This window comes from Pleurodeles waltl, chromosome 7, assembly GCF_031143425.1.
Source record: "Pleurodeles waltl isolate 20211129_DDA chromosome 7, aPleWal1.hap1.20221129, whole genome shotgun sequence".
NCBI classification, from domain to species: domain Eukaryota; kingdom Metazoa; phylum Chordata; class Amphibia; order Caudata; family Salamandridae; genus Pleurodeles; species Pleurodeles waltl.
The window spans coordinates 1,028,941,708-1,028,969,687 of NC_090446.1; the positions used below are offsets into that span (position 1 = coordinate 1,028,941,708).

At 44.6% G+C, this 27,980-nt stretch overlaps 1 protein-coding gene across 2 annotated transcripts in view; it reads left to right on the plus strand.

Moving 5' to 3' along the window:
* Nucleotides 1–27,980, plus strand: part of WIPI1 (WD repeat domain, phosphoinositide interacting 1) — a 188,648-nt gene that overhangs the window by 153,543 nt on the left and 7,125 nt on the right. For both annotated transcript variants that reach the window (XM_069199848.1, XM_069199849.1), the window contains exons 10-12: nucleotides 2,130–2,237; nucleotides 13,867–13,988; nucleotides 26,216–26,316. In XM_069199848.1, the coding sequence (XP_069055949.1) occupies nucleotides 2,130–2,237; nucleotides 13,867–13,988; nucleotides 26,216–26,316 (331 nt within the window). The remainder of the gene's footprint in view (nucleotides 1–2,129; nucleotides 2,238–13,866; nucleotides 13,989–26,215; nucleotides 26,317–27,980) is intronic.

A 27,980-nucleotide genomic window follows, 5' to 3' on the forward strand; every position in this document is an offset into this window, starting at 1 on the left:
CTGTGTGGCTCTGAGCTGGGAGGAGGGATTTAAGCCTCTTTTCTGCATTCAGAACTTATGCTTCCACTGTTGTTGCTGGATGCTCCTGCTTTCTTCTCCAGTTGCCTGTACTACTGACTCCTTGAAACCTTGAGAGGAGTTTCAGATTCCTGCTAATGCCCTTTGCAGTGTCCTGTTTTCCTCTGGCTGCCCTGAGCAGCACTGTGTTTGTTTTTTCTTGTTTCTTAGTCTCACCTTTCTTTCTAGCCTGATATCTTGATTTTTTTGTTTTCACTTTTGGGCTTCAGACCTCGTTCTCTCTGAGTTGGCAGCGGTTCCCTTATTTTCCTTGTTCTGATGAATCTCTGTTCTTGTTCTGAATTCCTGTGTTTATCCCACGTACCAGCAGGGCATAACTTGTTCCGGTGCCTGTTGTGTCCATCCTTGAGTTCATTGCTCTGAGTCCTAGTACCAGTTTCCCTGTACCAACAGGGCATTTCATCTTCTAGTGCCTCTTGGGTACAGCCTCGAGTTCCTTGCTCTAAATCCTAGTTCCAGTTTCCCTGTACCAACTGGGCATTTCTTGTTCCAGTGCCTGTTGGTAGAGCCTCAAGTTCCTTGCTTTAAATCTTAGTTTCAGTTCCCTGTGCCAATGGGGCTTTACTTGTTCGAATGCCTATTGGGTACAGCCTACTCTTGATTCCTGTCTTCTTTTTCTTATTTATGAAGCCATGCCCATAACTCCTTGTCCTGTTTTTCTTTTTGCCTGATTGTTGTCTTGTTTGACCTATATTCTGATTATTCTTCCATTCTGGTTTTCTGTTCCATTCCAAATTCGGTCCACTCTCTGTTGCAGACCCTATCAGTTTACACTGTGACCTCTGGCTTGGTCTCAGTTTCAGTGAGGTAAGGGAAAGACATCTGTTGTTGCCTAGGTTCTTTTGAGTCTTACCTGCCTCAGTGCTGCTGTTAGTCTTGGTCCACCTTGGACTGAGTACAACAGTCTCTATACAGCAGCCCCCAGTATGACTTTGCTGTGTGACTGCTGTTAAGAGTACTCTGCAGGTGTCAGTCCCAAGGGCTTTCTCTAAAAGAGACATCTTGTTCATATACCAGTACACCTCTTACTTTGATCATACTTTGTTCTTGTCTATCTCCTGTCCTAAGTTGTTTAGTGGCCTCCGTTATACATTGAGCAGCCTGGTATTACCCTGCTTTGCTAAGTGTTACCTCTACAATAACTCTGCCCTACCTTTGTTTGCTGACAAAAATCACTGAAATACGCTTGAACTAACTATAATTTGCTGCCCCATCATACACTTCTCGTGACCTCACATTTTACGTCACTCATCCTCAGCTCACTTGAAGTCCTATAGTTCAAGAAGTCAGTCCTATGAAACATTAGACAATGTTTTGACAAATAAGGCATAAAGTCTGGATGTCTCTTCAGGAAAGGTGCTCCTCAGACTACATCATATCAAAAGGATCGCAACACGGACGTATTCAGTGTCTGTGTCTGTAACGGTACACAGACAACACTAATAGCACTCATTCTCAGTCTTCAACAAACCTTTTTTCTGTTTAACTCTGTTTTTTTCTACTTTTCTCTTGGCATGGCACTGTCAGCACTATGTACACCAGAACAAAGCTCCAGATACATTCACCCTGATTTTCAATATACTGAATATGGTAATCTATAGTAGAGCCAACACTAGTGAACATTTTTCTTGTCTATAACAACTAATTTCAATATGGATGTCTTCTGTATGCTCAGATGTAGCCTTATCTTAATCCGAAACACAAAATAATTGCTGTTGAGCCTGTCCCAATAATAGTGATGGCCCGTCAAATATTTATTCAAAAGTTTTCAAAGGAGTTCCAAGATTCTGCCTCCTGCACTTTGGTATAATATGCCAAGCACATAAACCTAGAGAAGATAGCAACCCTGGAGAACGTTATTGCAGTAAAGTAACAACTTAATTTTAATTCGAAAATGCACATGATTGAGTGAAGAATGGTGTCAACCCACTGGGATTCAGGTATCTGAACTGCCGGTGCTAGTCTATCGCAGGCATGTGTTTTGGAAGTTTACTTTTAATGCCTCTCAACTTGTCTTAAAGTTACCACTTTGCATTTCAACTTACCTCTAGGATTCAGAAGTTACCACGTGTTTTGGTTGCATCATCTGATGGGCATCTCTACATATATAACCTAGACCCTCAGGATGGAGGAGAATGTGTCTTGATCAAGAAACACAGGTAATGGTATATTTATAGTTTTCAAAGATATTATTCAAACTTAAAGCACGTTATTTGCTCCTTATGTTTGAGTAACAGTGGCTTTACTGCTCGTTCAAAGTTGCCACCAGCTGAACAATTTACAACTATGTGTTTTACCTCACAGGAATGCGGGATATGGATGACATGAATGGGCATTAGTGTGTCTGAGCATTGTTTTGTACGGAGCCTTCTCAGTCTCTTTTAAATTTTGTCTTATCCAAGAAGTACTTGCGCCCCAGGTTCCTGCTGACGCAGTAGGTTTCTCCAATGCATTTCAAGCCACCTCTTTTAGAAGATGTTTATTTATATTTATTCATTTCAAAATTGTGACTTTCACTTACAGGCGTTTTGGTGCTAGGAGAAAGACTAAAACAAACTAGGAGAGACAGAGGAGTGGTTGTGACACCAGGAAATCATTAACCAACCAGATGAGTTTTCAGCTCTTTACAAAACGCGTAGTGAAATTGGTCTGAGACTGGTAGATGTGAAGGTCATTTCAAAGTTACGCCTAAGGATCCTGAAAGATGTTTTCCCACAATAGACCCTGCAGTGGTGTAGGACCACAACCAGTGAGCAGGACCCTATTCTGAGAGATCTTGAGGGGGAAGCAGGGAAGAAAGCAGCTTGGAGTCCTTGTTGGAAGGTCCAGTGTATTCAACAAATGTAAGAAAGCCCTTTTAGAGAGCGAAGTGATTCAGAGACATAAGATTTCCATAGATTAGTGACACTGCCAAATTCCGAATCCTTATCAGCGTTGCCCAGTTCCCATGTGGTAGAAAAGGAATACTTTTCTCCACGGTTCTGAGCACTAGACAACATGCAGCCCAAGCTTTTTTTTATCGAGCATTAAGAGACAAGTTGTGGTTGAGCCATGCCCAAGGTCCTTTACTGCTGAAGTGGGAGTCATAAGAATGGTCTAGGAGGAGGGACCAGTCAGAGTCATCAGAATATCAGTCCTACTGCTATTAAGCTTGGCAAAGTAGAAAGCCACCCAGTCTTGTAGCGCTATTAGATATTTTGTGATGTGTAAACTAACATTTGACATGGAGTTATTGAACTTAAGGAGAATCTGTGTCTCATTAGCATATGACGCCACTTGGAAACAATATCTCCTAAACAACTTCCCAGGCGTCATTACATAGAAGTAGAAGATGATGAGGACAGGGCTGTTTCCTGTGGGACCTCATGTCTAACTGGCTCTTCTTTGCAGTGAAACACAGACAAGGAAATGGTTTGTGTGTATTCTTGGAGGAAGAAGATGAAACAGTCCAGAGCTGTTTCTGCCAAGCTTGACCATTGGAACATATTTTATAGTCCTCTGTGTCAAAGGCCGTGGACTGGTCAACCAGCAGGAAGACAGCAGGGCCCAAAAATCTCTGGTGTTGCATAGGAAGGCAAGAGTTACTACAACTGTTATGCAAAGTTCTATGTCCAGTCTGAAAGCTGGATTGGATCCACTCTAAGAACTTGTTAGTCTCCAGAGTGCCTGCACGTTGCTTAGCTAGAAAGCATTTCATGATATTGGTAAAGGTTAGAAGCAGAGCGAAGGGCCTGTCATTCTTGATGTCTTCTGGGTAATGGGTTGCCTTCTTTAGTTGAGGTCTGATAATATATATACATGTTGTGTACTTGAGTTTGTCACTCTTCCAGAGTTGAGGGAAGCATTGATGGCATTCTTAAACTGCCTGGGCTAGCAGTTTAAGAGTGGGAGGGAGACCACGATCGTCCCTGGGGCTGGCGAGATTTGAGACAATTGAGGGTTGCAAGGAACTGTTTTGAGATGTGTGAAGGAGCTTAACAATGTTATTGGACTGGAAACCAGTATGCCTGGCTTCAGAGAAGGAACAGTTAGGTCTGTAGAGGTTCATTTCCTCATAAAATATCTTACTTTTTGTGGAAAAGAGAGAGGTGAGGTCTTCACAAAGATTTTGGGAGGTTGCGGGGGCATGCAATAAGGTGATGTGATGGAGAAGACCACCTAAAATAGGGGACATGTAGAGAGGAGGTGGCGAACAGGGGGCTATGGCAACGAGTAAATCCAATGTATAGTGCCACAGCTAACTTTTAAATAGTGCCCATGAGTCCACGGAGTTGTTGAGCCTCCATTTCCTTTCTGTATCTCTGATTTGTAAACAAAGTTTACTGAGCTCTGGAATAAATCATCTGTTGAGGTATTTGCTAGTGGACGAGCCCACTAGTCTAAAGATGAGACCACTGGGTTGAAACAATTCACAGATCGGAAAGCTTGTCATTGAGCTGCAGTGAGGTTCTGGTACTTCAAGATTCACAGACAGGTTCCCCTATTCTTGTTGTAAGATGGCAAGAGCCATGTGTAGGACCCAACAATATCAAAATTACAGGCCACTGCTGTTATTCCTGTTCCTTTTTCTGCCATTGGTAGAAATTGAGATTTTGTCTATAAACAAGACATACAAGCATGTCTGAGGTATCTTTCTAACTAAATATTTTCAGAGACTATATAAACCTAAATGCAATCTTTTTAGTTTCCTAAGAATACTACTCCAGTATAACATGTTTTCTTCTCAGAGTTTCCATGGTCCCTATATTTTCTTATTGGTCAGTGTCTCAGAGCCATTATGTGGTTCAAGTCTAAAAAGGGAGTCCAGCAGTGAGAAACTGTCTCTCAACACAAAATAAAGAGGGTAACTGGTGACCGTGCCCAAATATACCGGGTCCAAATCCCATTTACGTATTTAAGTCAGACTTATACATACAAAAGCCTTTTTTTCTTACATGTCCCAAACCATATTTCTATCACAGAAAACTTGTTTTTGCATGCATAAATGTATTTATTGGCATGACGATATACCTATGGGCAAAGCAGGAGTGAAGAATGCCAGGGATGCCCATTTGAGTTTGTGAATACCCACAAACGTATACATGTTGGTAAAGACACACTTAGTAGTAGTAATTTAATTTATTAGTTAATTAAAACCATAAACTGAAACCATCAACAATTTTAAAATCATACATTCAATTTAAAAAACTAATACCCACAACAATAGGCATACATGTTTTCCCGTTGTACTTTCTTTTAAGAACTAAAGATACAACAGAATTTAGCAGTACAAGGATGTTCACCATGTCTTCTATTCCCTATCCAATCACAGCAAATCCTATGAAAGAGCATAGTGCAAAAGTAGAGAGCAAATAAACAGGAGAAGGCGTGTAAACAGGCAATTCAAGATTAAATGAATGTTGCGTATACATTTTTCTCATCCTAATCTTATGTAGTCCTGATCCCAGCACCCTTAATTAATGTACTCATTTTTATGACTAAATAGTAGTGAATGTTGCATCCTGACTTCAGGAGGATGACATCTACAAATCGTGCTTTGCTGCAGCACTAACCACTACAGGTAGAACAGATGCGCTGGGTCCAGGTTGGGATCTCATTTAAATTAAGTTCATACGACAGTAAAGAAGAATCCGAGGTTGTTTAGACTCGTCCTTCTCTGTGGCTCTTGCACTTTGAAAGAGTTGCTCGGATATGTCGCCATCCCATTTGTAGCTTAGAATTTATGGCTTTGAATCCGACCCATTGTATTGGAAATCCCTTTTAATAGATGTAACTTATTTGGGTTCATCACAATCCAATTAATGTAATCAAACTCAGCATCCCCCACCCCTGCACCAGAACGAAAGCAGTAAAGAATGAATGCTCAACACACCCAGGTACAAAGCATCCTCATCGCTTTTCCACCTGACAAGTAGGAAATCTCATGCATGAAGCAGTGCTTATGGCAAATCAGTCTAGTAAACCGTATTCAGCCATAATCAACAGTTTAGATGTTCCCGCAATGCCCAAGGGTTCAAGTCGGGTCTGCAATACAAGGTGACGTCTTCCCAGCATTTTCTGGTACCTAAAAGAATCAAGTGATTCTTCCAGTACTAGAGCTATGAAATCTGAGCAAACTCACAAAATGTGTTAAGTGTAGACTCCGTACAGGTGCCTGGGCTTCTCACTTGAGGTTTAACTCAACAGTACTGTCAAACTTTGTGGACTAGTATTCATTCATTTGACGTGTAACGTATATTTTTCATTAGCTATATACTTAAGCTATTGCTTAACATGTTTAAAAATGATCACAGTAAAACCCATTAAAGATTTGTATTTGCTCTAAAAATATACAAACATATATAAACAGAACTATATTATCTAGTGATTGTAGTGATCGCCCAGAAGAGTTAAGAAAACCAGAGTATATAAAACAAAGCAAATCATCGGTGGACGAGTTGTAAGCAATCGGAAATGGGCAACTAGATGCCATTAATTATCATATTTTGTCCCAGGTGTATTTAAGTCGAGGTTTCGATTCAATATTGAATTCCCAGGTCATGATCAGGACAAGACCAAGTAAAGATTAACTATGGTTGAGTTTATCAGATGAGCCCCAATGTGCAATCTTAATTTCTAAAAAACATTTAGTGACCTGCATATTAAGATTTCACTGGTGAAAATTAATTTACAAGGAGTCCATAAATATGTGTTCGGTGGCATGTGTAGCTGCAGATACACATGCTGTGCATAGTCCGCCGTCTGGTGTTGGGTCGGAGTGTTACAAGTTGTTTTTCTTCGAAGAAGTCTTTTCGAGTCACGAGACCGAGGGACTCCTCCTCCTTTGTTTCCATTGCGCATGGGCGTCGACTCCATCTTCGATTGTTTTTTTTCCGCCATCGGGTTCGGACGTGTTCCTTTTCGCTCCAGGTTTCGGGACGGAAAGATAGTCAAAACTTCGGAAAACTATGTCTGTATTGTTTCGTTCGGTATCGGGTTAGATAGAATCGACACCGAATCGTGAAGAGCTCCGGTAGCCCTTCGGGGTAACTTCGACCCCCCGTCGGGGCCTGGTTGGCCCGACCGCGTGTAACATCGACACCGATGGAACGGACTCCGTTCCGATTCTGTCCTAAATGCCACAGCAAATATCCATATACAGATCAACATTTGGTCTGTAACTTGTGCCTGTCGCCCGAGCACAAGGAAGAAACGTGTGAGGCCTGTCGTGCGTTTCGGTCCCGAAAGACGCTCCGTGACCGAAGAGCCAGAAGATTGCAAATGGCGTCCACGCCGACAGGACAACGAGAGTTCGAGGAACAAGGAGAAGAAGAGGAAGCCTTCTCCATCCATGAATCAGACTCGGAGGGGTTCGACGTCGAAGAAACCGTGAGTAAGACGTCGAAACAAACACCACACGGGAAAACAGACAAGGCCCAGGGGACGCCACTGCCAACAGGCCATGGTTCAACCCATAAAATAGGTGACCGTCCATCGGCACCGAAAAAGGGCGAACTGGTGCCGAGATCGTCCGACTCGGGTCGAGACACAGGCACGCAGCAATCTCGGGACCGAGAAAGTGCTGCCGAAAAGGGTCGACGGCGAGACAGCGGAACCGAAGCTGCTCGACGCAGAGACAGCAGCACCGAGGATGATCGACGCCGAGAAAGCTCGACTACAAAAAAGAGAAAATTCTCCTCGGAGCCGAAAGCAAGCAAAGACACAGTTTCTGTGCCAAAACGCCCTGCAACCGAACCGACTGCCAGCTCGTATTCAGAGGAACAATCACTGTCCTCTCAAATGCGCAAACACAGATTTGAAGAAGAGTTACAAACCACTAACGTAGACCACACTCAAAAGCGGATCTTCATACAGAGTGGGACAGGGAAGATCAGCACTCTTCCCCCAATCAGGAGGAAAAGGAGACTCGAGTTCCAAACTCAAGAACAAACACCACCAGCAAAAGTGGTGAAGAAAGTAACTCCACCACCCTCTCCTCCACCTGTAACTCATACATCACCGGCACAAACTCCGTCACATTCACCAGCTCATACCACCATGAGCCAAGATGACCAGGACGCTTGGGACCTATATGACGCCCCAGTATCAGACAATAGTCCTGAGTCGTACCCTACCAAGCCCTCACCACCTGAGGACAGCACAGCGTATGCACAGGTGGTAGCTAGGGCAGCAGAGTTCCATAACGTGTCGTTACACTCAGAACCTGTCGAGGATGACTTCCTTTTCAACACCCTCTCCTCCACCCATAGCACCTATCAATGCCTGCCTATGCTCCCGGGAATGCTAAGGCACGCAAAACAGATCTTTAAAGACCCTGTCAAAAGCAGAGCGATAACTCCACGGGTGGAGAAAAAATATAAAGCACCGCCCACAGACCCTGCTTTTATCACATCACAACTGCCACCAGATTCAGTTGTAGTAGGGGCAGCTCGCAAGAGAGCCAACTCGCACACATCAGGCAACGCCCCACCTCCGGACAAAGAGAGCCACAAGTTCGACGCAGCTGGAAAAAGGGTTTCTGTACAAGCTGCAAACCAGTGGCGCATCGCGAACTCTCAGGCGCTCCTAGCGCGATATGACAGAGCCCATTGGGATGAGATGCAACATCTCATCGAGCATCTACCCAAAGAATTACAGAAACGGGCAAAACAAGTAGTCGAGGAGGGACAAAATATCTCGAATAACCAAATATGCTCCTCTATGGATGCAGCGGACACAGCTGCAAGAACAATAAATACCGCGGTAACCATAAGAAGGCATACATCCGGGTTTAAACCCGAGATACAACAAGCAGTGCTCAATATGCCGTTCAACGAACAACAATTGTTTGGACCTGATGTGGACACGGCAATTGAGAAATTGAAAAAGGACACTGACACAGCCAAGGCCATGGGCGCACTCTATTCCCCGCAGGGCAGAGGCACTTTTGGCACATTTCGCAGAACACCCTTCAGAGGGGGGTTTCGGGGTCAAGCCACACAAGCCAGCACCTCACAATCAACACCGTCTACCTACCAGGGACAGTACCAAAGGGGAGGCTTTCGGGGCCAGTACAGAGGGGGACAATTCCCTAGAAACCGGGGAAAATTTCAAGGTCCCAAAACCCCTACAACCAAACAGTGACTCACAAGTCACTCAACCCCTTCACACAACACCAGTGGGGGGGAGACTAAGCCAATTTTACAAAGCTTGGGAGGAGATAACAACAGACACTTGGGTCTTAGCAATTATCCAGCATGGTTATTGCATAGAATTTCTCCAAATCCCTCCAAATGTCCCACCAAAAACACAAAACATGTCAAAACAGCATTTAGACCTTCTGGAATTAGAAGTTCAGGCATTACTGCAAAAGGACGCAATAGAACTTGTACCACGTACACAAAGGAACACAGGAGTTTACTCACTGTACTTTCTAATACCAAAAAAAGACAAAACACTGAGACCAATCTTAGATCTCAGAACACTAAACATCTACATCAAATCGGAACACTTTCACATGGTCACGCTACAAGACGTATTACCACTGCTAAAACAACAAGACTATATGACAACCTTAGATCTAAAAGACGCGTATTTCCACATACCGATACATCCCTCGCACAGAAAATACCTAAGGTTCGTATTCAAGGGAATACATTACCAATTCAAAGTGTTGCCGTTCGGTATAACAACCGCACCAAGAGTATTTACCAAATGCCTAGCAGTAGTAGCTGCACATATCAGAAGTCAGCAAATACACGTGTTCCCCTACCTAGACGATTGGCTAATCAAAACCAACTCCCTAACAAAGTGTTCACACCACACAGAGTATGTCATACAAACCCTCTACAAACTCGGTTTCTCCATCAACTATGCAAAATCACACATTCTGCCGTGCAAAACACAACAATACTTAGGAGCGACAATCGACACAACAAATGGGATAGCCACTCCAAGTCCACAAAGAGTTCAAAATGTTTACAAGGTTATACAAGCCATGTATCCGACACAAAAAATACATGCAAAGATGGTATTAAAACTCCTAGGCATGATGTCTTCATGCATAGCCATTGTCCCAAACGCAAGACTGCACATGAGGCCCTTACAACAGTGCCTAGCATCTCAATGGTCACAGGCACAGGGTCACCTTCTAGATCTGGTGTTGATAGACCGCCAAACTTACATCTTGCTTCAATGGTGGAACAGTATAAATTTAAACAAAGGGCGGCCTTTCCAAGACCCAGTGCCACAATACGTGATAACAACAGATGCTTCCATGACAGGGTGGGGAGCACACCTCAATCAACACAGCATCCAAGGAGAATGGGACGTACATCAAACAAAGTTGCATATAAATCACCTCGAATTGTTAGCAGTGTTTCTAGCGTTGAAAGCATTTCAACCCATCATAACCCACAAATACGTTCTTGTCAAAACAGACAACATGACAACAATGTATTATCTAAACAAACAGGGGGGAACACACTCGACACAGCTGTGCCTCCTGGCACAAAAGATATGGCATTGGGCGATTCACAACCACATTCGCCTAATAGCACAGTTTATTCCAGGGATCCAGAATCAACTAGCAGACAACCTCTCTCGAGATCACCAACAAGTCCACGAATGGGAGATTCACCCCCAAATTCTAAACACTTACTTCCACCTTTGGGGAACACCTCAAATAGACCTATTTGCAACAAAGGAGAACGCAAAATGCCCAAACTTCGCATCCAGGTACCCACACAGGCAGTCTCAAGGCAATGCTCTATGGATGAATTGGTCAGGGATATTTGCATACGCTTTTCCCCCTCTCCCTCTCATTCCATATCTAGTAAACAAATTGAGTCAAAACAAACTCAAACTCATACTAATAGCACCAACATGGGCAAGACAACCCTGGTACACAACACTACTAGACCTGTCAGTAGTACCCCATGTCAAGCTACCCAACAGGCCAGATCTGCTAACACAACACAAACAACAGATCAGGCATCCAAACCCAGCATCGCTGAATCTAGCAATCTGGCTCCTGAAATCCTAGAATTCGGACATTTAAACCTCGGCCAAGAATGTATGGAGGTCATAAAACAGGCTAGAAGGCCATCCACTAGACACTGCTATGCAAGTAAATGGAAAAGATTTGTTTGCTACTGCCATAGTAATCAAGTTCAACCATTACATGCATCTCCAAAGGATGTAGTAGGATACTTACTACATTTGCAGAAATCAAATCTGGCCTTCTCTTCCATAAAGATACACCTTGCAGCAATTTCTGCATACCTGCAGATCACCCATTCAACTTCACTATTTAGGATACCTGTCATTAAAGCGTTTATGGAAGGCCTCAAAAGAATTATACCACCAAGAACACCACCTGTTCCTTCATGGAACCTCAACATCGTCTTAACAAGACTCATGGGTCCACCTTTCGAACCCATGCATTCTTGCGAAATGCAATTCTTAACGTGGAAGGTTGCATTTCTCATTGCCATTACATCTCTAAGAAGAGTAAGCGAAATTCAAGCGTTTACTATACAGGAACCTTTTATTCAAATACACAAAAATAAGGTAGTTCTAAGAACCAATCCTAAATTTTTACCAAAAGTTATTTCACCGTTCCACTTAAATCAAACAGTAGAACTACCAGTGTTCTTTCCACAGCCAGACTCAGTAGCTGAAAGGGCACTACATACATTAGACATCAGAAGAGCACTAATGTACTACATTGACAGAACAAAACTAATTAGGAAAACAAAACAACTGTTTATTGCATTTCAAAAACCTCATACAGGAAACCCAATATCAAAACAGGGTATAGCCAGATGGATAGTTAAGTGTATCCAAACCTGCTACCTTAAAGCAAAGAGAGAGCTGCCCATTACACCAAAGGCACACTCAACCAGAAAGAAAGGCGCTACCATGGCCTTCCTAGGAAATATTCCAATGAACGAAATATGTAAGGCGGCCACATGGTCTACGCCTCACACATTTACTAAGCACTACTGTGTAGACGTGCTATCCGCACAACAAGCCACAGTAGGTCAAGCCGTACTAAGAACTTTATTTCAAACTACTTCCACTCCTACAGGCTGAGCCACCGCTTTTGGGGAGATAACTGCTTACTAGTCTATGCACAGCATGTGTATCTGCAGCTACACATGCCACCGAACTGAAAATGTCACTTACCCAGTGTACATCTGTTCGTGGCATTAGTCGCTGCAGATTCACATGTGCCCACCCGCCTCCCCGGGAGCCTGTAGCCGTATGGAAGTAATCTTCAACATTTGTACATTTGTAAATATATTACTTAAACTTTATTTTGTACATACTTATTCATTCCATTGCATGGGCACTATTACTAACATACACAACTCCTACCTCACCCTCTGCGGGGAAAACAATCGAAGATGGAGTCGACGCCCATGCGCAATGGAAACAAAGGAGGAGGAGTCCCTCGGTCTCGTGACTCGAAAAGACTTCTTCGAAGAAAAACAACTTGTAACACTCCGACCCAACACCAGACGGCGGACTATGCACAGCATGTGAATCTGCAGCGACTAATGCCACGAACAGATGTACACTGGGTAAGTGACATTTTCATTCTTAGGCATCAAGTGGTTCATAAAAGTAGATATGGGAGCGTGACTCTCACTGAAAATCCTCCACATGCTAGTTTTCTGTGTCTGGTGTCTAGGTAGGGGTGACACACATTGGCTAACAACCCTGTCCAAATCCTACCCATTATATTCTATTAGCTATAGTGCAAATCTAGTCCTTATGCACTGTAGGTATAGTGGTAGTTTGAATGTCCAAGTTCTGGGCGGTCCTTAACACATGTTTTGTACTCAGGTAGTCACCAGGAGGGTGCAGTTTGGGCGAGGGGGTGGGGGAACTCAACCACTCACCAGCTTCCCCAACCCTTATAAGCTTTCTAGCAGGAGTGTTTGTGTGCTGGCTTGCAGGCCTGCCCTAGTGCGCCTCGCCCAGTGCATTCTGGGGGTTACAGTCCAAGTAAGGGTCCTAGCGTACTGTAGTTGTAATGACAGCTTCAGTGTTCCAGCATAGACAGTGGTATGTAGCCCCTAACAAGTGTTTCGTACTCCTGCACTCACCTGAGCGGAAGCGTGGAGTGTTGGGGTCGGAGAGGAGCTTCACTGGCTGGTACAGCATCTGTCGTCTAGTGCCAGACAGCTCCCAGGAGCAGTCCCCACGCGTGCCAGCCAGTCACCAGATCCTTTAGTAAATGGGAGGTGTCACGCAGTGGATAACAAGCCTGTCCCAGTACACCCCGTGCATTCTGGTAGGTGTAGTTCAAAAATAGTTCTAAATCTAGTAGTCATAGCAACTTGAATGCAAGGGCAGCTTGAAGCTCTTCATGTGCTTTGTACCCCAATGCTCATCAGAAGGGCGAAATCTTGGGGGTGAACATGACTTGTTTCCACAGTATTTTTTATCCATTGACATACGATTCCAGGAGTACGCCATATCCAGGCAGAAAGCATTTCTTCTTTAATGAAGGTCTTGGTCTTTTTCTTCACCGGAGGCAAGAGACTTTCTGGTGCAGAAATGCATACAAGATGTGGATTCCGTTCAGTACTAAGTACCAACTTGTAAGAAAGAAATATAAATAAAGCTTAACATACGTACTACAGCTTCCCATGTATTGCAACCTAATACATTAGTTACACATCCAGGGTATTTTGACAGTTGGCCTCATAAGCATGTTTGGTTAGAGTTTTGTTCATTTGGGAAAGAATACCTAAAAAATAATGTATAAAATGCTTTATTTTTCTCCAATTTAACCAGTCTGTGTGGCTCAGGAAAGCCTGAAGGAAATCCAGAAAATGAGCTGCGGTCTCCCGTACCTCAGTCCTATGCTGCAACCGTTGCCAGGCCAAGCCTGCTACCGTCGTCTTCTTCAATGCCAGGTGAGCGGGAATGGGCTCGTGGGATGTCCCTCCAAGGGCTAGGTTTGGTATTATTTTGTTTAGATGTTGCCACAAACAGGAGCTGCAGTCAGGTTTCTAGCAAAAGGTTTATTTTGCGATGAAAGGTTGAGACAAGCACAGCACAAAATGGCTTTGCATCGCAGTGTGCCAACCCACTCTTTTATCTGGGCAATGGAGCAAGGAGGGTAAGATCACTGGCAGCATCCGCAAGGTATTCATGGAAAGTCGGGTCTACTTAGATAGCATGACCTAGCTTTGCCTGCCATCTCGGCGTCGCACGAACCCAGGATCGAACAAGTGGGAAGCAGAATACAGCATGACACTACTACCCGTAAGATGTGTAGTTACCACAGTATTGCACATGTTGCTGTATTACCCCGTGCTGGATGTTCTCACACAGAAATCTTTGCTGGAGGTTGTGCCCTGAGTACAGATATCGCCACACCAGAAACCTCTGTCTCACCTCTGCGTCACCTTTGCATCACCTTTGCATCACCTTTGCATCGTAGCACTTACGAGTTTTTGTTTGTTTACACTAATGTGACAGATGACATCATCACCACGTGACTTAGCAAATCGGGCACTGTGGAATGTTGTAAAGTTCGTGCCTCTAATCCTAGAGAGTCATGTTATTGTCATAGAGAATAACAACACTGCAAGAGAGGCAAGGAAGCTACACTAGATTTTTGCAGCCGCATCAGGACACTGAAAGGCTTCACGCTTTACTTGTGTGGGTGGCTGCAGTTATGTGTTGCGTGTATCAGTGGCTGCTATGTCATATTCATCCTATGCCGAGTAAGAGAGTGCCTGCACATTACTGATGGATCCCTAAGGCCGTTTGCACAGTTCCTCTCACTCATTGGTGAAGCGATGCATTAAAAAATCAGCAGGGCCCGCTGGCGTAACAAAGGCCCCTGCAGCCTCCGCGGTGGGGTGGGAGGCGAGCATCGGAGGGGGGAGGGGGACCTCAGCACAGCACCTGAACGGAGTGAGCCCGGAATGCGGACTCCTTCATGTTCTTTGCAGGGGGAGCTCCTCCAGTTTCGTTACTCCACTGGCAGGGCCGAAAAGGTGTCACAGCAAAGCAAACAAACATTTACAATGCAACGTGTCTCGCGTTTGCTCATGTTAGAGCTGATCGCGTTGTAAACTCCTAACCCGACTTTTCACCTATCGGGCAAAAGTGCATTTATGTACATAACCCAAAAAAGTTAAATTAACTATGTAAAGCGCTCGACTTCTGCCAAGCGAGATCACGCTCGTAAATTAGAGAAAAAGAAGTCCACGGGCCCAATGGAAAACAGCGAGCCTCGCATGTATTCTGTACTTGGTCGCTGCGCTCGAGGAGGGCTAGCCACCGGAAAAGGCATGACCTATGCGTGCCTCCGACTAATGAAAGCAAGCAGATTTTATTAGGCAAGCCCACGAACCAATAAAAAACACTGACGTGAAGTTGACAGGGCTCTGTGTCCTTTTCTAAATACTAAAGCGTCTCGCTGCGATACGCATGCCGTGAGCGCATGCAACGAAGGCTCGACCCTAAAAATGTGTGTTTTTATTACATTGCTTAGAAAAAGAGAGGTCCATGGCGCAATAATGCTACCGAAGTACTTCCAAATGGGAGAATGTAATGCCATCAGAGCAGCATTTGAGCACCCCTTGAAGACTGGCCCAAAACTATCAGCCTAGATGTAAATGCGAGGCCAGGTCCATCATACATGGCCTTTACACACTCCCGACAGACATTGTTCCAAAGGCACGAAATGCTGCCACTGAACAGACGCTGGACTGACGTTCTGCATCAAGTGTCAAGATGGCGGTTGAGCCTCCATACTTGGGAGAAGGAGGCCGTGCCTAGACTGGCACTGCTTGGGCAGACTCAACGATGGGTTGCTTGTGATGGCCTAGCATGGACCAGACTGTAATTGAACGGCATGAGCCAGCGGATGTGCTTATTGTGGTAAATAATGTAATCAATATTTGCATATGTATGGAGGTGGTACAAAAATGGCAATTTATTGCAGTGTGAGGAAAAAAAAATGTCGAGTGCCGTAAACTACAAAGGCCTGGGATTTTCAGAACTCCAGTAGTACGGGCGCTGATTGTGGCGCAAGTGATTCCTGGAGGCCAAACCCTGTTTGTGTCCCTTCCATGAAGAGACGGGTCAACCAAAGCAACGTGATGTTATTCGGAAGAACGTACTTTTCTTACAAAGTGTATACAAAAATAGTAACGCCGATTCGTGCCTGCCATCTACTGGTGGGCTGAGGCAAACGGGGTCTCCTCGTTGATAAGTTACGTAAAAAAATGTGTGTGCAAACTAAGACAGCCAGGCGGCACCTATGTCTGAGAAGATGTATAGCTGTAGCCCGCACTGTAGGGTAGGACACCTTTGCATGAAACAACAAGATCAAGTCTTGGTCATTTACACTACACTAACGCCATTACCACTACACTAAGAAGAACAATAGTGAGCGCAGGTTGGGTGGGTGGAATGAAATGCTCCCGCGATAAAATGCATTATGGGAAAAACAAACCAAGACGGGGTCGTAAATACTCACGTTGTGAAGGTTCCTGATCAGCTGTTAGGGTATCTATAGTGTAACGTGAACGACTGTGGGGTAAAAAAAAAACACTTCTAACATGCTTGTATGATAATTGGTCGCTGAAGGGGTAGTGATAATGAACAAGCATTGGCAAAGTCAACAGGTCTAACTTGAATCTACTGATACAGGTGAACGAACACAGGCAAGCACACATATTTCCCTGTCTCTCTGTTGCCTGCCTGTTTCTGTGCCCAAGTGTCAGACTGCACAGAGGCGCAACACTCATAATCTGTGCGCATTTGTGCATTGCCATGTTTGTATACATTTGAATAGTAATGCTAGGCATATATTAATAATAATGCACGCCAGAATATTCCGGGCTTCTGTTCAAATACCCTCCAGTTACTAAACCAGGATGAGCTACAAAATTAAACAGTGGCAAAACACACTAGGTGAAGTGCACACACTATGCATAGTAAAGGCTACACAACTCTCATTAACGAAAAAAACGTCCAGTCCTATCAGTGAAGCTGTTAGATATTAAGCACTCAAAATTTAACTTCCGTGAGCGTTGCGTAGATTTCGTCTAATCTAAAATGACCGTATAAAAAAGGATTGATATATATATATTATTTTTTTCAAATTTAGTTGTGTAAAACTAGCTTGTCTCTCTTTTCATACAATATGCCATTTTTAAAATCACCCTCGGATGATATTCAGTCAATTTTAATTTAAAATAAATCCCAGAGAAAACCGTTTTTGGTAAAGAAAATACAAAAAAATTCTAAAGAGTTCTGTATTATTCCAACTAATAAAACAATACTACTTTAGGCCTGAAACAATACCTTAGATGGGTACGTGCGTGCTGCTCTTATTCTGGGTAACCTGCACGCCACATGTTTAAACCCTGATATGTGTTTCTCGCCTTTGCAAGGTTTATATACTGTCTACTATTAAATAGGTTTATAGTAGTAACCCATACTATCTGCTGAGTATGAAATGTCAAAACAGTGGCGTTACGTGCTATATAAAATAATTTGTTAAATGGGTGAGGAGGTGATCCCTGAGTACCCCCTCCCCCGTGCAACTTGCAATGATTATTCATTCACTGCGTTCGTGCTCCATCGAATTAAATAACTGCTAGATGGAAGGTCAACTTCTTTCGTTAACAAACTATTTCACTTTTGTTTTTAAGTCATTTTAAAGAAGGAAGTGCAGTAAGGGATGGTACGGAAAGGTTAACTAAACAATGTGTATTTTTTAAATCAGGTTGAAATACTCAGAGAATGTAGCAGACCAAAAGGATGCTAAATTGTTCACAGCATTCCACCCCTTCCATTTACAGTGTGACTCCTATCCCAAATTGAGTGATGAAACTAATCCATCAAGCTCCATGTGGTATTCCTGGAATGATCCTAAAAGAAGTACCAAAGACGAAACAACTGATGTCAATGCAAAAAGTAAAATTAAGCAAGGATAGAGTTTGAATCCGTGTTTGCAATCTCGTAATTACTGAAGTACAAATAAATTATTACAAGCAACTGAGAGTTTTTAAAGGTATATAAAATTATACAAATAAGGTTTTTAGTAAAACTTGATGTAAAAACTTGGACTACACGAAATGGCTCAGTGGAACTTTGTCGCCCTCCAGTGGCCCATAAGAGAACTGCCAGTTAGTGCAATCACACACAGTTGGCCTACTTCGCAGGTCTCCTCGTTATGAGTGGCCTGGTAACTGGAACGGATTATGACGATCCCGAAATTACCGGTAAATGCAGGGTTGGGAAAAATTGGCCACATTGCGAGCTGGACCAGTTGGGCCATATTTTTTACTCCAAGTTTTTTAGCAGCTGAAATCTCCGGATGAAAGTTAATAAATGTGCGGTGTTCCACCAGATCTCATCATTCTGATGGCGCCAGAAAGAACTATTACCGGCCCCACAGGAATCAATAAAGCACTTATTTTTAAAGGCGGTAAGCACCTAGTGAGGGAAGAAATGAGCAGCAAATCAGCATCGCTGTTTCATCGTTTGTTCACAGATGATGAAAGCTGCCTTGGTTAATAGAAGGAGCAACAAGACAGGTCAGCTCTGAGTGCTCAGAGAAGGTAACAGCAGCCTGGTGTGAAGAATTCCCCCTTATGGCGGCGAGCCAGGACTTGGGGGTGCACATGTGCAGAAGGTCCGAAGCAAGCACTGCCCCTTTAGGGGGGGTGTCTGAGGGTGGCGGGGGCACCCCGAGGTGGGTAACTAGCGGGCAGCCGGGCCCCTTCCACAGCAATCCAGTTTGGATGGTATGAGAACACCCTGACGGAGATCCTACCCCTGGGATTCGTACCGTAAGGAGGGGCAGGGATTGGGGTACTAGGAAAACAGTCATGATCTCATTCACAGCCACCAACATTGGGTACGCAGGAACAAACTGTTTCAGTCAGTGACAGGAATGTAGATGTATTAGTGTACTCTGTTAAGGCTAAGCATCCCTTGAACTCTGTAAATACTTTGGGAATATGATTGTGGTCACTGCGTATAATTTTGATTATGATTAACAATATTTTGTCAATCAAAATATGGCCGGGGGTGTACGACCCCTAATCCCAAAGCGAAGTGCATCTAAGGTTTTAATTTAAGCTTGCTTGGTGGAAGGGGGCTTGTGGGTGAGTGGCGTTTGGTGGTAGGAGGCCTCGGCGATACCCGGCCATATGCACAGGGGCCACCCCTATCAGGGAGGCCCTGCTTATGGCAGCGGGCCAGGACGTGGGGGTGAGGTTCCGGAAGCGGCAGGCTCCTTGGCCCCCGCCTCGCGAAAACAAAGCCAATTGTCTGAAAAGGGGCCGGCGACCCCGGCAGCACTGTTTGTGCTTCCGGGGTCACGGTTGACTATGATGTCACGCAGCTGCCTTATAAGGCGGCTGCAGTCGTCGAGCACATCTTACTCGCGCTCGCCGACCGGACCAGGGGCCACAAAAAGAATTACCTCCCCCAATTGTTGGGCGTAAGTCTCTACTGAATTAGTTCTGTTTCTTACAGTTAGATTCGAATGCTTTAAATGTTCAATTGTGGTCTACATGCTAACGATTTTTATCAGGTGACTTGATTTGTGGTGAATTGGACAGTTTTTTTTTTGTTAGTTTGTCGTATTTGGGGTACGATGGTGGGCGGGGTGAGATCACGACTGGGAATATGAACGGGTACCTTTTTTATTACGAAATTGTGTGACTAGTTAATTGGACCCTCCAACGGGTTCTGGCTGGGAAGTGTGGATGACATACAGGGGCACGGGGAGTTGCAAGCGGTCGCTGGCATCTGGCCCCTAGCGCATGAGCAGAAGGTCTAAAGCGAGCACTGGCCCTTGGGGGGGGTGGGGAGGATGGAGTCTGAGGGTGGCGGGGGCGCCCGAGGTAGGTATCCTAGCAGGCAGCCGGGCCCCCTCCACAGCAATCCAGTTTGGAAGGTATGAGAACACCCTGATGGAGAGCCTTCCCCTGGGCATCCCTTGAACTCTGTAAATACTTTGTGAATATTATTGTGGTTACTGCTTAAAGTTTTGATAATGATTAACAATATTTTGTCAATAAAAATACGGCCAGGGGTTTACAACCCCTAATCTCAAAGTGAAGTGCATCTAAGGTTTTAATTTAAGCTTTTGCCGGGGGGAAGGGGTGTGAGTGGTGTTTGGTGGAAGGAGGCCTTGGCGATACCCGACCATAAGGGGCTGAGACAACAGCATGGTAGGTACCACCTCATGCTCCTAGATGACAGTGGCCCGGTGGATAAAAGGGGCACCGGCAGCAGCTTGATATGTCCATTGGGCTCTCATAGAGGATAGGAGCAGTCCTGTGGGGGAAGATAGGAGCAGAGGGGACAATATGACATCACGCTGGGTGCTCGTACATGGTTAAGAGCAGCCTTACGGGTGTAAGAAAGGAGCAGCAGGGACCCCATTATTGGTCCAGCTAGGTGCTCTTAGATCGTAAGTGGATCCCAGCAGAGGGAGAATGAAGAGAAAAATTAAAGCATCTTGCAACAAGCGCAAAATAAAAAAAATACTAAGGGACTCTACATCCTTCACTTTAGCAAGCAACAACTGATGCAAAATGCCATTAAAGTCTCTGCATGTACATCGTATAGTGTTTGTTGTGTTTGAAATGGTGCCATGAGAGTCTTGCCAGACTCTTAATGAAGTGCATCATAATAAGACTGCAGAAAGCTATAAATGCTGCTTGTGAGGTTAAAAAAACGATGATGAATATGAGATTTGGCATATACCCTATACTGGTGGTGGTTATAATGGCCTGAAACTCAGTCAGGGCAAATCGTGATTATTTAGGAAATGGCCCATTCTCTCTAATGCTGCAAATGCTGAGGTGGTATAGCTCAAAATACACCTGTGGCTTTAGGAGCACTAAAAAAAAGAAACATACCTGCACCAACTTTACCAGTGGTTTTCACTCAGAAAATCTCATTAGCTTCTTTAATATTTGTAGGAAGTTGTCTCTGTGTATACTATCTCAAAGTGAGAGATAGTGTGCACAGAGTCCAAGGATTCCCCTTAAAGGTTGATAGTGGCAAAATTAGATAATACTAATGCTCTATTTTGTGGTAGTGTGGTCGAGCAGTAGGCTTATAAAAGGGTAGTGTTAAGCTTTTGTTGTATACACACAGGCAATAAATGAGGAACACGCACTCCAAGACTTAACTCCAGGCCAATAGTTTTTATATAGAAAAATATATTTTCTTAATTTATTTTAGAACCACAAGATTCAAGATTTGAGGTAAGTACATAAAATGCAAGGTACTTCACACAGGTAAGTATAGAACTTTGATTCAAAGCAGTAGTACACACAGTTTTAGTTAAATGGCAATAAGCTATTTTAAAAGTGGACACAGTGCAAAAATGAAAGGTTCCTGAGGGAGGTAAGTTTGGTTAAGGTTCTCAGGTAAGTAAAGCACTTACACAGTCAGTCTCCTGGGCATAGGCAGCCCATTGTTGGGGGTTCAAGGCAACCCCAAAGTCACTGCACCAGCAAGACAGGGCCGGTCAGGTGCAGAGGTCAAAGGAGGGCCCAAAACACATAGGCGCCTATGAAGAACAGGGGTGCTCCGGTTCAGGTCTGCTGGCAGGTAAGTACCTGTGTCCTCAGGGAGCTAACCAAGGTTTTTTTTTAAGAGCAGTGGAGAGTGGGTGGCCACAAACAGGGACACAAAACACACCCTCAGAGGCACAGCGGCGGCCGGGTGCAGTGTGCAAAGTAGGCGTCGGGTTTGCTATTGAGAGCAATGGAGGGACCTGGAGGTCACTTAGGCGATGCAGGCAGGGCACAGGCATGCTTCTCAGGCCAGCCTCTGACTGGGCTAGGAAGAGGGCTGCCTGCTGGTCACTTCTGCACTGGAAGGTGGTTCCTCTCGGTCCTGGGGGCTATGGGTGCAGTGCTTGGTCCAGGCGTCGGGTTCCTTGTTACCAGGCAGTCGCAGTCAAGGGGAGCCTCTGGATCCTCTCTGCAGATGTTGCTCTGGCAGGTGCAGGGGGTTGACTCAGGGTACTCACGTCGTCGTAGTCGCCTGGGAGTCCTCTCTGCGGTGTTTGTTCTCTGGAGCTTGAGCCGGGGGGCGTCGGGTGCAGCGTGAGAACTCTCACGCTTCCGGCAGGAAGACAGAGTTCTTTGGAAGTTGCAAAAAAGATGCAAAGTTGTTGCTGTTTTTGAACAGTGCCGCTGTTCCCGGGAGCTTCTTGGTCCTTCGGATTCAGGGCAGTCCTCTGAGTCCTCAGAGGTCGCTGGTCCCTGTCGGATACATCGCTGTGCAGGTTCTTTGAGTCTGGAGACAGGCCGGTAGGGCTGGGGCCAAGTCAGTTGTCATCTCCGTCATCTCTGCAGGGCTTTCAGGTCAGCAGTCCTTCGTCTTGTTGTAGGTTGCAGGAATCTGATTTCCTGGGTTCAGGGTCGCCCCTAAATACTAAATGTAGGGGTGTGTTTAGGTCTGGGGGGGCAGTAGCCAATGGCTACTGACCTAGAGGGTGGCTACACCTTTTTTGTGCCCCCTCCCTGAGGGGAGGGGGGGGGCGCATCCCTATTCCTATTGGGGAATCCTCCAATCTCAAGATGGAGGATTTCTAAAGGCAGGAGTCACCTCAGCCCAGGGCACCTCAGGGGCTGTCCTGACTGGTGGGTGGCTCCTCCTTGTTTTTCTCATTATCTCCTTCAGCCTTGCCACCAAAAGTGGGGGCAGTGGCCGGAGGGGCGGGCATCTCCACTAGCTGGGATGCCCTGGGGTGCTGTAACAAAAGGCATGAGTCTTTGAGGCTTACCGCCAGGTGTTACAGTTCCTGCAGGGGGAGGTGAGAAGCACCTCCACCCAGTACAGGCTTTGTTCCTGGCCATAGAGTGACAAAGGCACTCACCCCATGTGGCCAGAAACTCGTCTGGTTGTGGCAGGCTGGCAGAAACTGGCCACCCTAGCACTAAGAGTCGGACATGTATTCAGGGGTCAAGATGCCCTCTGGGTGTATTTTACAATAAATCCCACACTGGCATCAGTGTGCATTTATTGTGCTGAGAAGTTTGATACCAAACTTCCCAGATTTCAGTGTAGCCATTATGGAACTGTGTAGTTCATGTTTGTCAAACTCCCAGACCATATACTCTTTATGGCTACCGTGCACTTACGATGTGTAATGTTTTGCTTAGACACTGTAGGGGCATAATAGTGCTCATGCACTTATGCCCTCACCTGTGGTATAGTGCACCCTGCCTTAGGGCTGTAAGGCCTGCTAGAGGGGTGACTTGCCTATGCCACAGGCAGTGAGGGGTGGGCATGGCACTCTGAGGGGAGTGCCATGTTGACTTAGTCATTTGCTTCCCACCAGCACACATAAGCTGTGAGGCAGTGTGCATGTGCTGAGTGAGGGGTCCCCAGGGTGGCATGAGACATGCTGCAGCCCTTAGACACCTTCCCTGGCAACAGGGCCCCTGGTACCAGGGGTACCATTTACAAGGGGCTTATCTGAGTGCCAGGGCTGTGCCAATTGTGGGAACAAAGGTACAGTTTAGGGAAAGAACACTGGTGCTGGGGCCTGGTTAGCAGGGTCTCAGCACACTTTCAATCATAACTGGCATCAACAAAAGGCAAAAAAGTCAGGGGGTAACCATGCCAAGGAAGGCATTTCCTTACAATAGTGATTTGGGATTTCAAATCATTCAGAAACACTTGAATCCAAATCCCATATAGGAGTGGTAAAATATGATATAAACTCACATAAAATATGAATAAAGTAGAGGTATTTTTAATCAAATGGAGCAACTATTATTGTGATCCCATCAAGCAAAAATGAATGGAGTCAGGAAAAAGCAGCGTGTCTGCTCAGTTGCAGCGCATGATAACGCTGCCGTATCTTACATAGGAGATAAAATCACAAGGCAGCGTTATCATGCGCTGCAACTGAGCAGACACGCTGCTTTTTCCTGACTCCTGAATTCCTGGAGAGTACAGGCTGGGTCTATTTTGGCCACCTACAAAGAGTCATCCTAATTACGGATACACTCGATGCACACAGTCTATACTGACTTGGAAGCTTCTTTCCTTGGATTACAAGGGACGGCTTCATTCTCTGCTGGATTACTCATTCCTTTTTGCCTTGAAAAAGTCTGTGTGGACGAAACACGTGTTGGCTGTTTCTATAACTAAGATATGCCTTTCCTAACATGTGGACATGAATATCATTGAGCACTTATTGGATTTTCCCAGCACAAAGGATTAAAGCATTTCTTGCAAATTTATTAATCTCGGACTGATTATTCTGGAGTGCCCTGGTTGCTCTTTTTTCTTCCATTTTGTACTTTACAGCACATGACATAGGTGTGATCCATCTATGCTCTGTGCATCCTGAAACCCGTGGTGGTTGGGTTTCCGAACCAGGCTGGCACCCTTCACATGACTTTACATATGATTTGAGTACTTTTGAGTTCCTCGTTTCGGATGTGCGACGAATAGCTTCAACCACCTCTGTTTAGTAATTTTGACTGTTTGAAAAGTCTGAAATGATTAACATCCCAAACACAAGTTAACAACTCCCTTGTATCACAACATACCTACAGCCTGTCTCATCCAGAGTCCTTAAAGCAAATGCCACATTCTGTTCCACACCTGAGACCCTACTGCTCCCAATCTGTAGGCACTTGCACCAAGGCCATCACTTCTTCTCCTGTTTCATAGGTTTACACAGTGCACTGCATCCGTCAGTCCACTCTCTCTCTTAGCTTTCTTCATTACGTTTTCAAGCAGGTCAATGGATTTTGCAGTGATAAACGTTTCATTGAGTTCTACAGCGCCCACCTCCCAAATCCTTTCCTGAATCTTACGGATACTGGTGTTTACCTCCAGCTGATCTGTCTCCACGTCATCCACGTTGGTACCAACATTGCAATGAGTATCACAACTTCCCTTCAGAATCCAAGCAATATAACAGAATTCCTTTTCTATATTTAAGAGACATTTTATCAACAAAATACATTAGAAAGTGTCCTTTGTTTCTCTTCCACAAAGTTAGTGGTTCTCCTTTTCACTGTGGACCGTCACAGAGGAGAATCTGTGAAAAGTGCAAATTTCATAAGGAACTGTATAGAGTAGTGAACCAGAATAAAGGCAGAGAAACAACTGAGCGTGCAACATGTGGCCCAGTCCATAACGTATCCAACGGCCACAAGTACACGTTACCGGACCGAGAAGATGCGCAGGATGGTCCTTTGTGTTCACATCGCAGATTCCAACTTCATTATCTCCAGGAGTGGCCAGAAATGTCTGAGTATTTACAGAGTCACCATTTAGCTGAAGCACTTCTGTCGATAGATACATTCGGATGGCATCACCTTGTTGACAAGGTAATTCTGAAAAATGTGTTGGGCCATATGGCTGGTGAGAAAAATACTCAAGTCTCTTAGTCTGTGTGTTGATACCATTTTTGTTTTTAATAATATTTTGTCCATTAAGGTGTACTGTAACAATTGCCAATATGCATTTCTAGCCAGAACACACTTTCTAATTGACAAATAAATGTATTTGCTGCTGTAGATGAATCATTGGTACAGTGGCAGACCTTGGACGTATTGAATTATTTCTATTAATATGCAACATTGGGCAACTCACAACTCCATTTTTTAAACTTTGTATGCTTTGTGAAGTGCAAGCCTAATAAAGTTTTAAAAAGAAAGGCAAGGCAGGATGATCAGCCCCTGGCAATAGTGGGAAGCCATTCCCACTGCAGTGAAGTACCTCTCAGGGCGAAAGGCGACTGCTGCCTCCTAGTGGCAGTCCCGGATTCCTTCCTCCAAGCATTCACCCCTCCAGCTGAAGGCCCTCCAAGCAAAGTGCCCTGGAGGAGTGTCACCTTCACTAGCCCCTGGTCCAGCCACTGTCACCACCAACAGTGTCTGGTCTCCTTTCCCTGCACCTTGTATCTGTGCGAGAAGAGGCCGTAGGAGCTGCATTAGGATTTCCTGAATGAAGGGCCAGGTGAGCTTCTGTGTCTTGGGCAGAGTTATGAAACTTTGCCAGACTTCTCCAAAGCCAAGTCGTAAAAATTGTGATTTATTTCTGTTTCAGTAATGATTCTGCTGTGACCACCTTTTCACCATGAATTTCATGTTGTCCGCTTGTACATTTCCAGGCTACTCCGAAGATGGAGGCATGTTGCGCGGAGAGGTGATCCCAGAGCACGAGTTTGCAGCTGGACCTGTGCGCTTGGACGACGAGAATGAATTCCCACCTGTGAGCATTCAGAGTCGTTAAATCCACAGACCAGCCCTGTTACCTGCAAGGAGGTGTAACCTCTTACAGAAGAGATGGATGTTTTAAACAACCACACCAGCACATGACAAACGCTACATCTGCAGAATCCAGGCAGTATTTGTTAACAGTGTTATGTGGCAAAGGTTGAGCCCTCAAGTCGATGGTTGCCAAGCTAACGATTACCCTAGTGGTAACAAAAAGATATTATAACCAAGCACAGTGCTCTCTGCGTACTTGCCACCTAAATCCTGGCATGCTGCTTGTTTTGTTCCCTCTGATGGTTGAAATTTCAGTGTATTTTAAGTTTTGGCTATTTTTAGTGGTTAGTTTTCTTCATGACCATTCCCTGAAAAGATCACATTAACCTCTAGGATCAAAGGATCTAGGAAGGGAGTTTCTAGCACAGGTTTGTGTTTTGGGTACAACTTTTTTGTCCGAGAAATCTTATCTTTTAGTATCCTAATTTAAACTGTACTGACTTGTATGGACTACACCTTCGGTTTCATTTACTCTTTACTTTCGTAACGAACATTCTAACTTTTTAATATATATATTCTTTCTCTTTGTATATAAGATACAATTGCTATTGCATATTTTACCTACTTGAAGGCGGCAAAATATCCCAGTGACTTAAGCACTTACTGCTGACATCTTCTGTGATCTGTAGGTCATCGGTTCGATTCTCTGCCAGGCAAACTGAGCCTTCCAGCTTTTCAAGGTCAGATCATTGAGTTCCATTAAATCGGATACCATTAGCACTTGTTATTTACACAGCGTGGTAAAGGTAGGTGTATAGTATAAAACAGATTTCCTCCATTTATTTTAAGGGGGGTTATCAAAGCAGATAGTAGCTAAACGTCTGCAGTGATTAGTCTGCAATTGGAACATTCATTAGCGGTAGAGGGCACATGAGAAGGGGTATAGCAAACATTTCCTCAAGATGGACTGTTTCAGAAGAAATCAGGAGTTTCCAAGCAAGGCTGTGCCAATAAAAGACTAGTTTGGTTGGTGTGTTGACTGGCTATCCAATTTCATGATAAAAACTTAGTACAAGGGATTTCTTTTTTTGTTCTTAATCATTAGCTCGAATAATATTTATCTGAGAGATTTTACAAGGTCGCAACTTCGGTGCAAAACTTTTTGAAGACCTGGGCAAAATTATGTTTTGTAGCTTGGACACACCATTTCCCCAAACCAAAAGGCTATTTTACCCAATTGATTGCAATCTGGCACCCACTTATGGCACATTGTTGTGGTGCTGCAAGGCAGTAGTCTACACTGGCCTTAATGTAACACCAGCCCTGCATGTCTGATTGGTGGAAGCAAAAAAAAAAAAAAAGAGACGCAGGATTAACTTGTATCTAAAACATCAACAGATGCATTGTAAATAGTGAGCCCGCAGTGGCTTTTTTAATGGGCTGGTCACAGCTACTGCAGACAGTCATCAAAATGCTGACATCCACCATCTCGTAGATTCGTTTTTTAAACATTTATGTTGCATCGCTAAAACTGTGGCCCATTTCTGACACTGGTCAACAAGAAAAAAATAAAAATTCCAGTTCATAAGCTCCGATGTTTTGATATTGGAATACGAAAGGAACCGCCCATGCTCTTAAATAACAAAAATAAGAGAGTTAAAAATA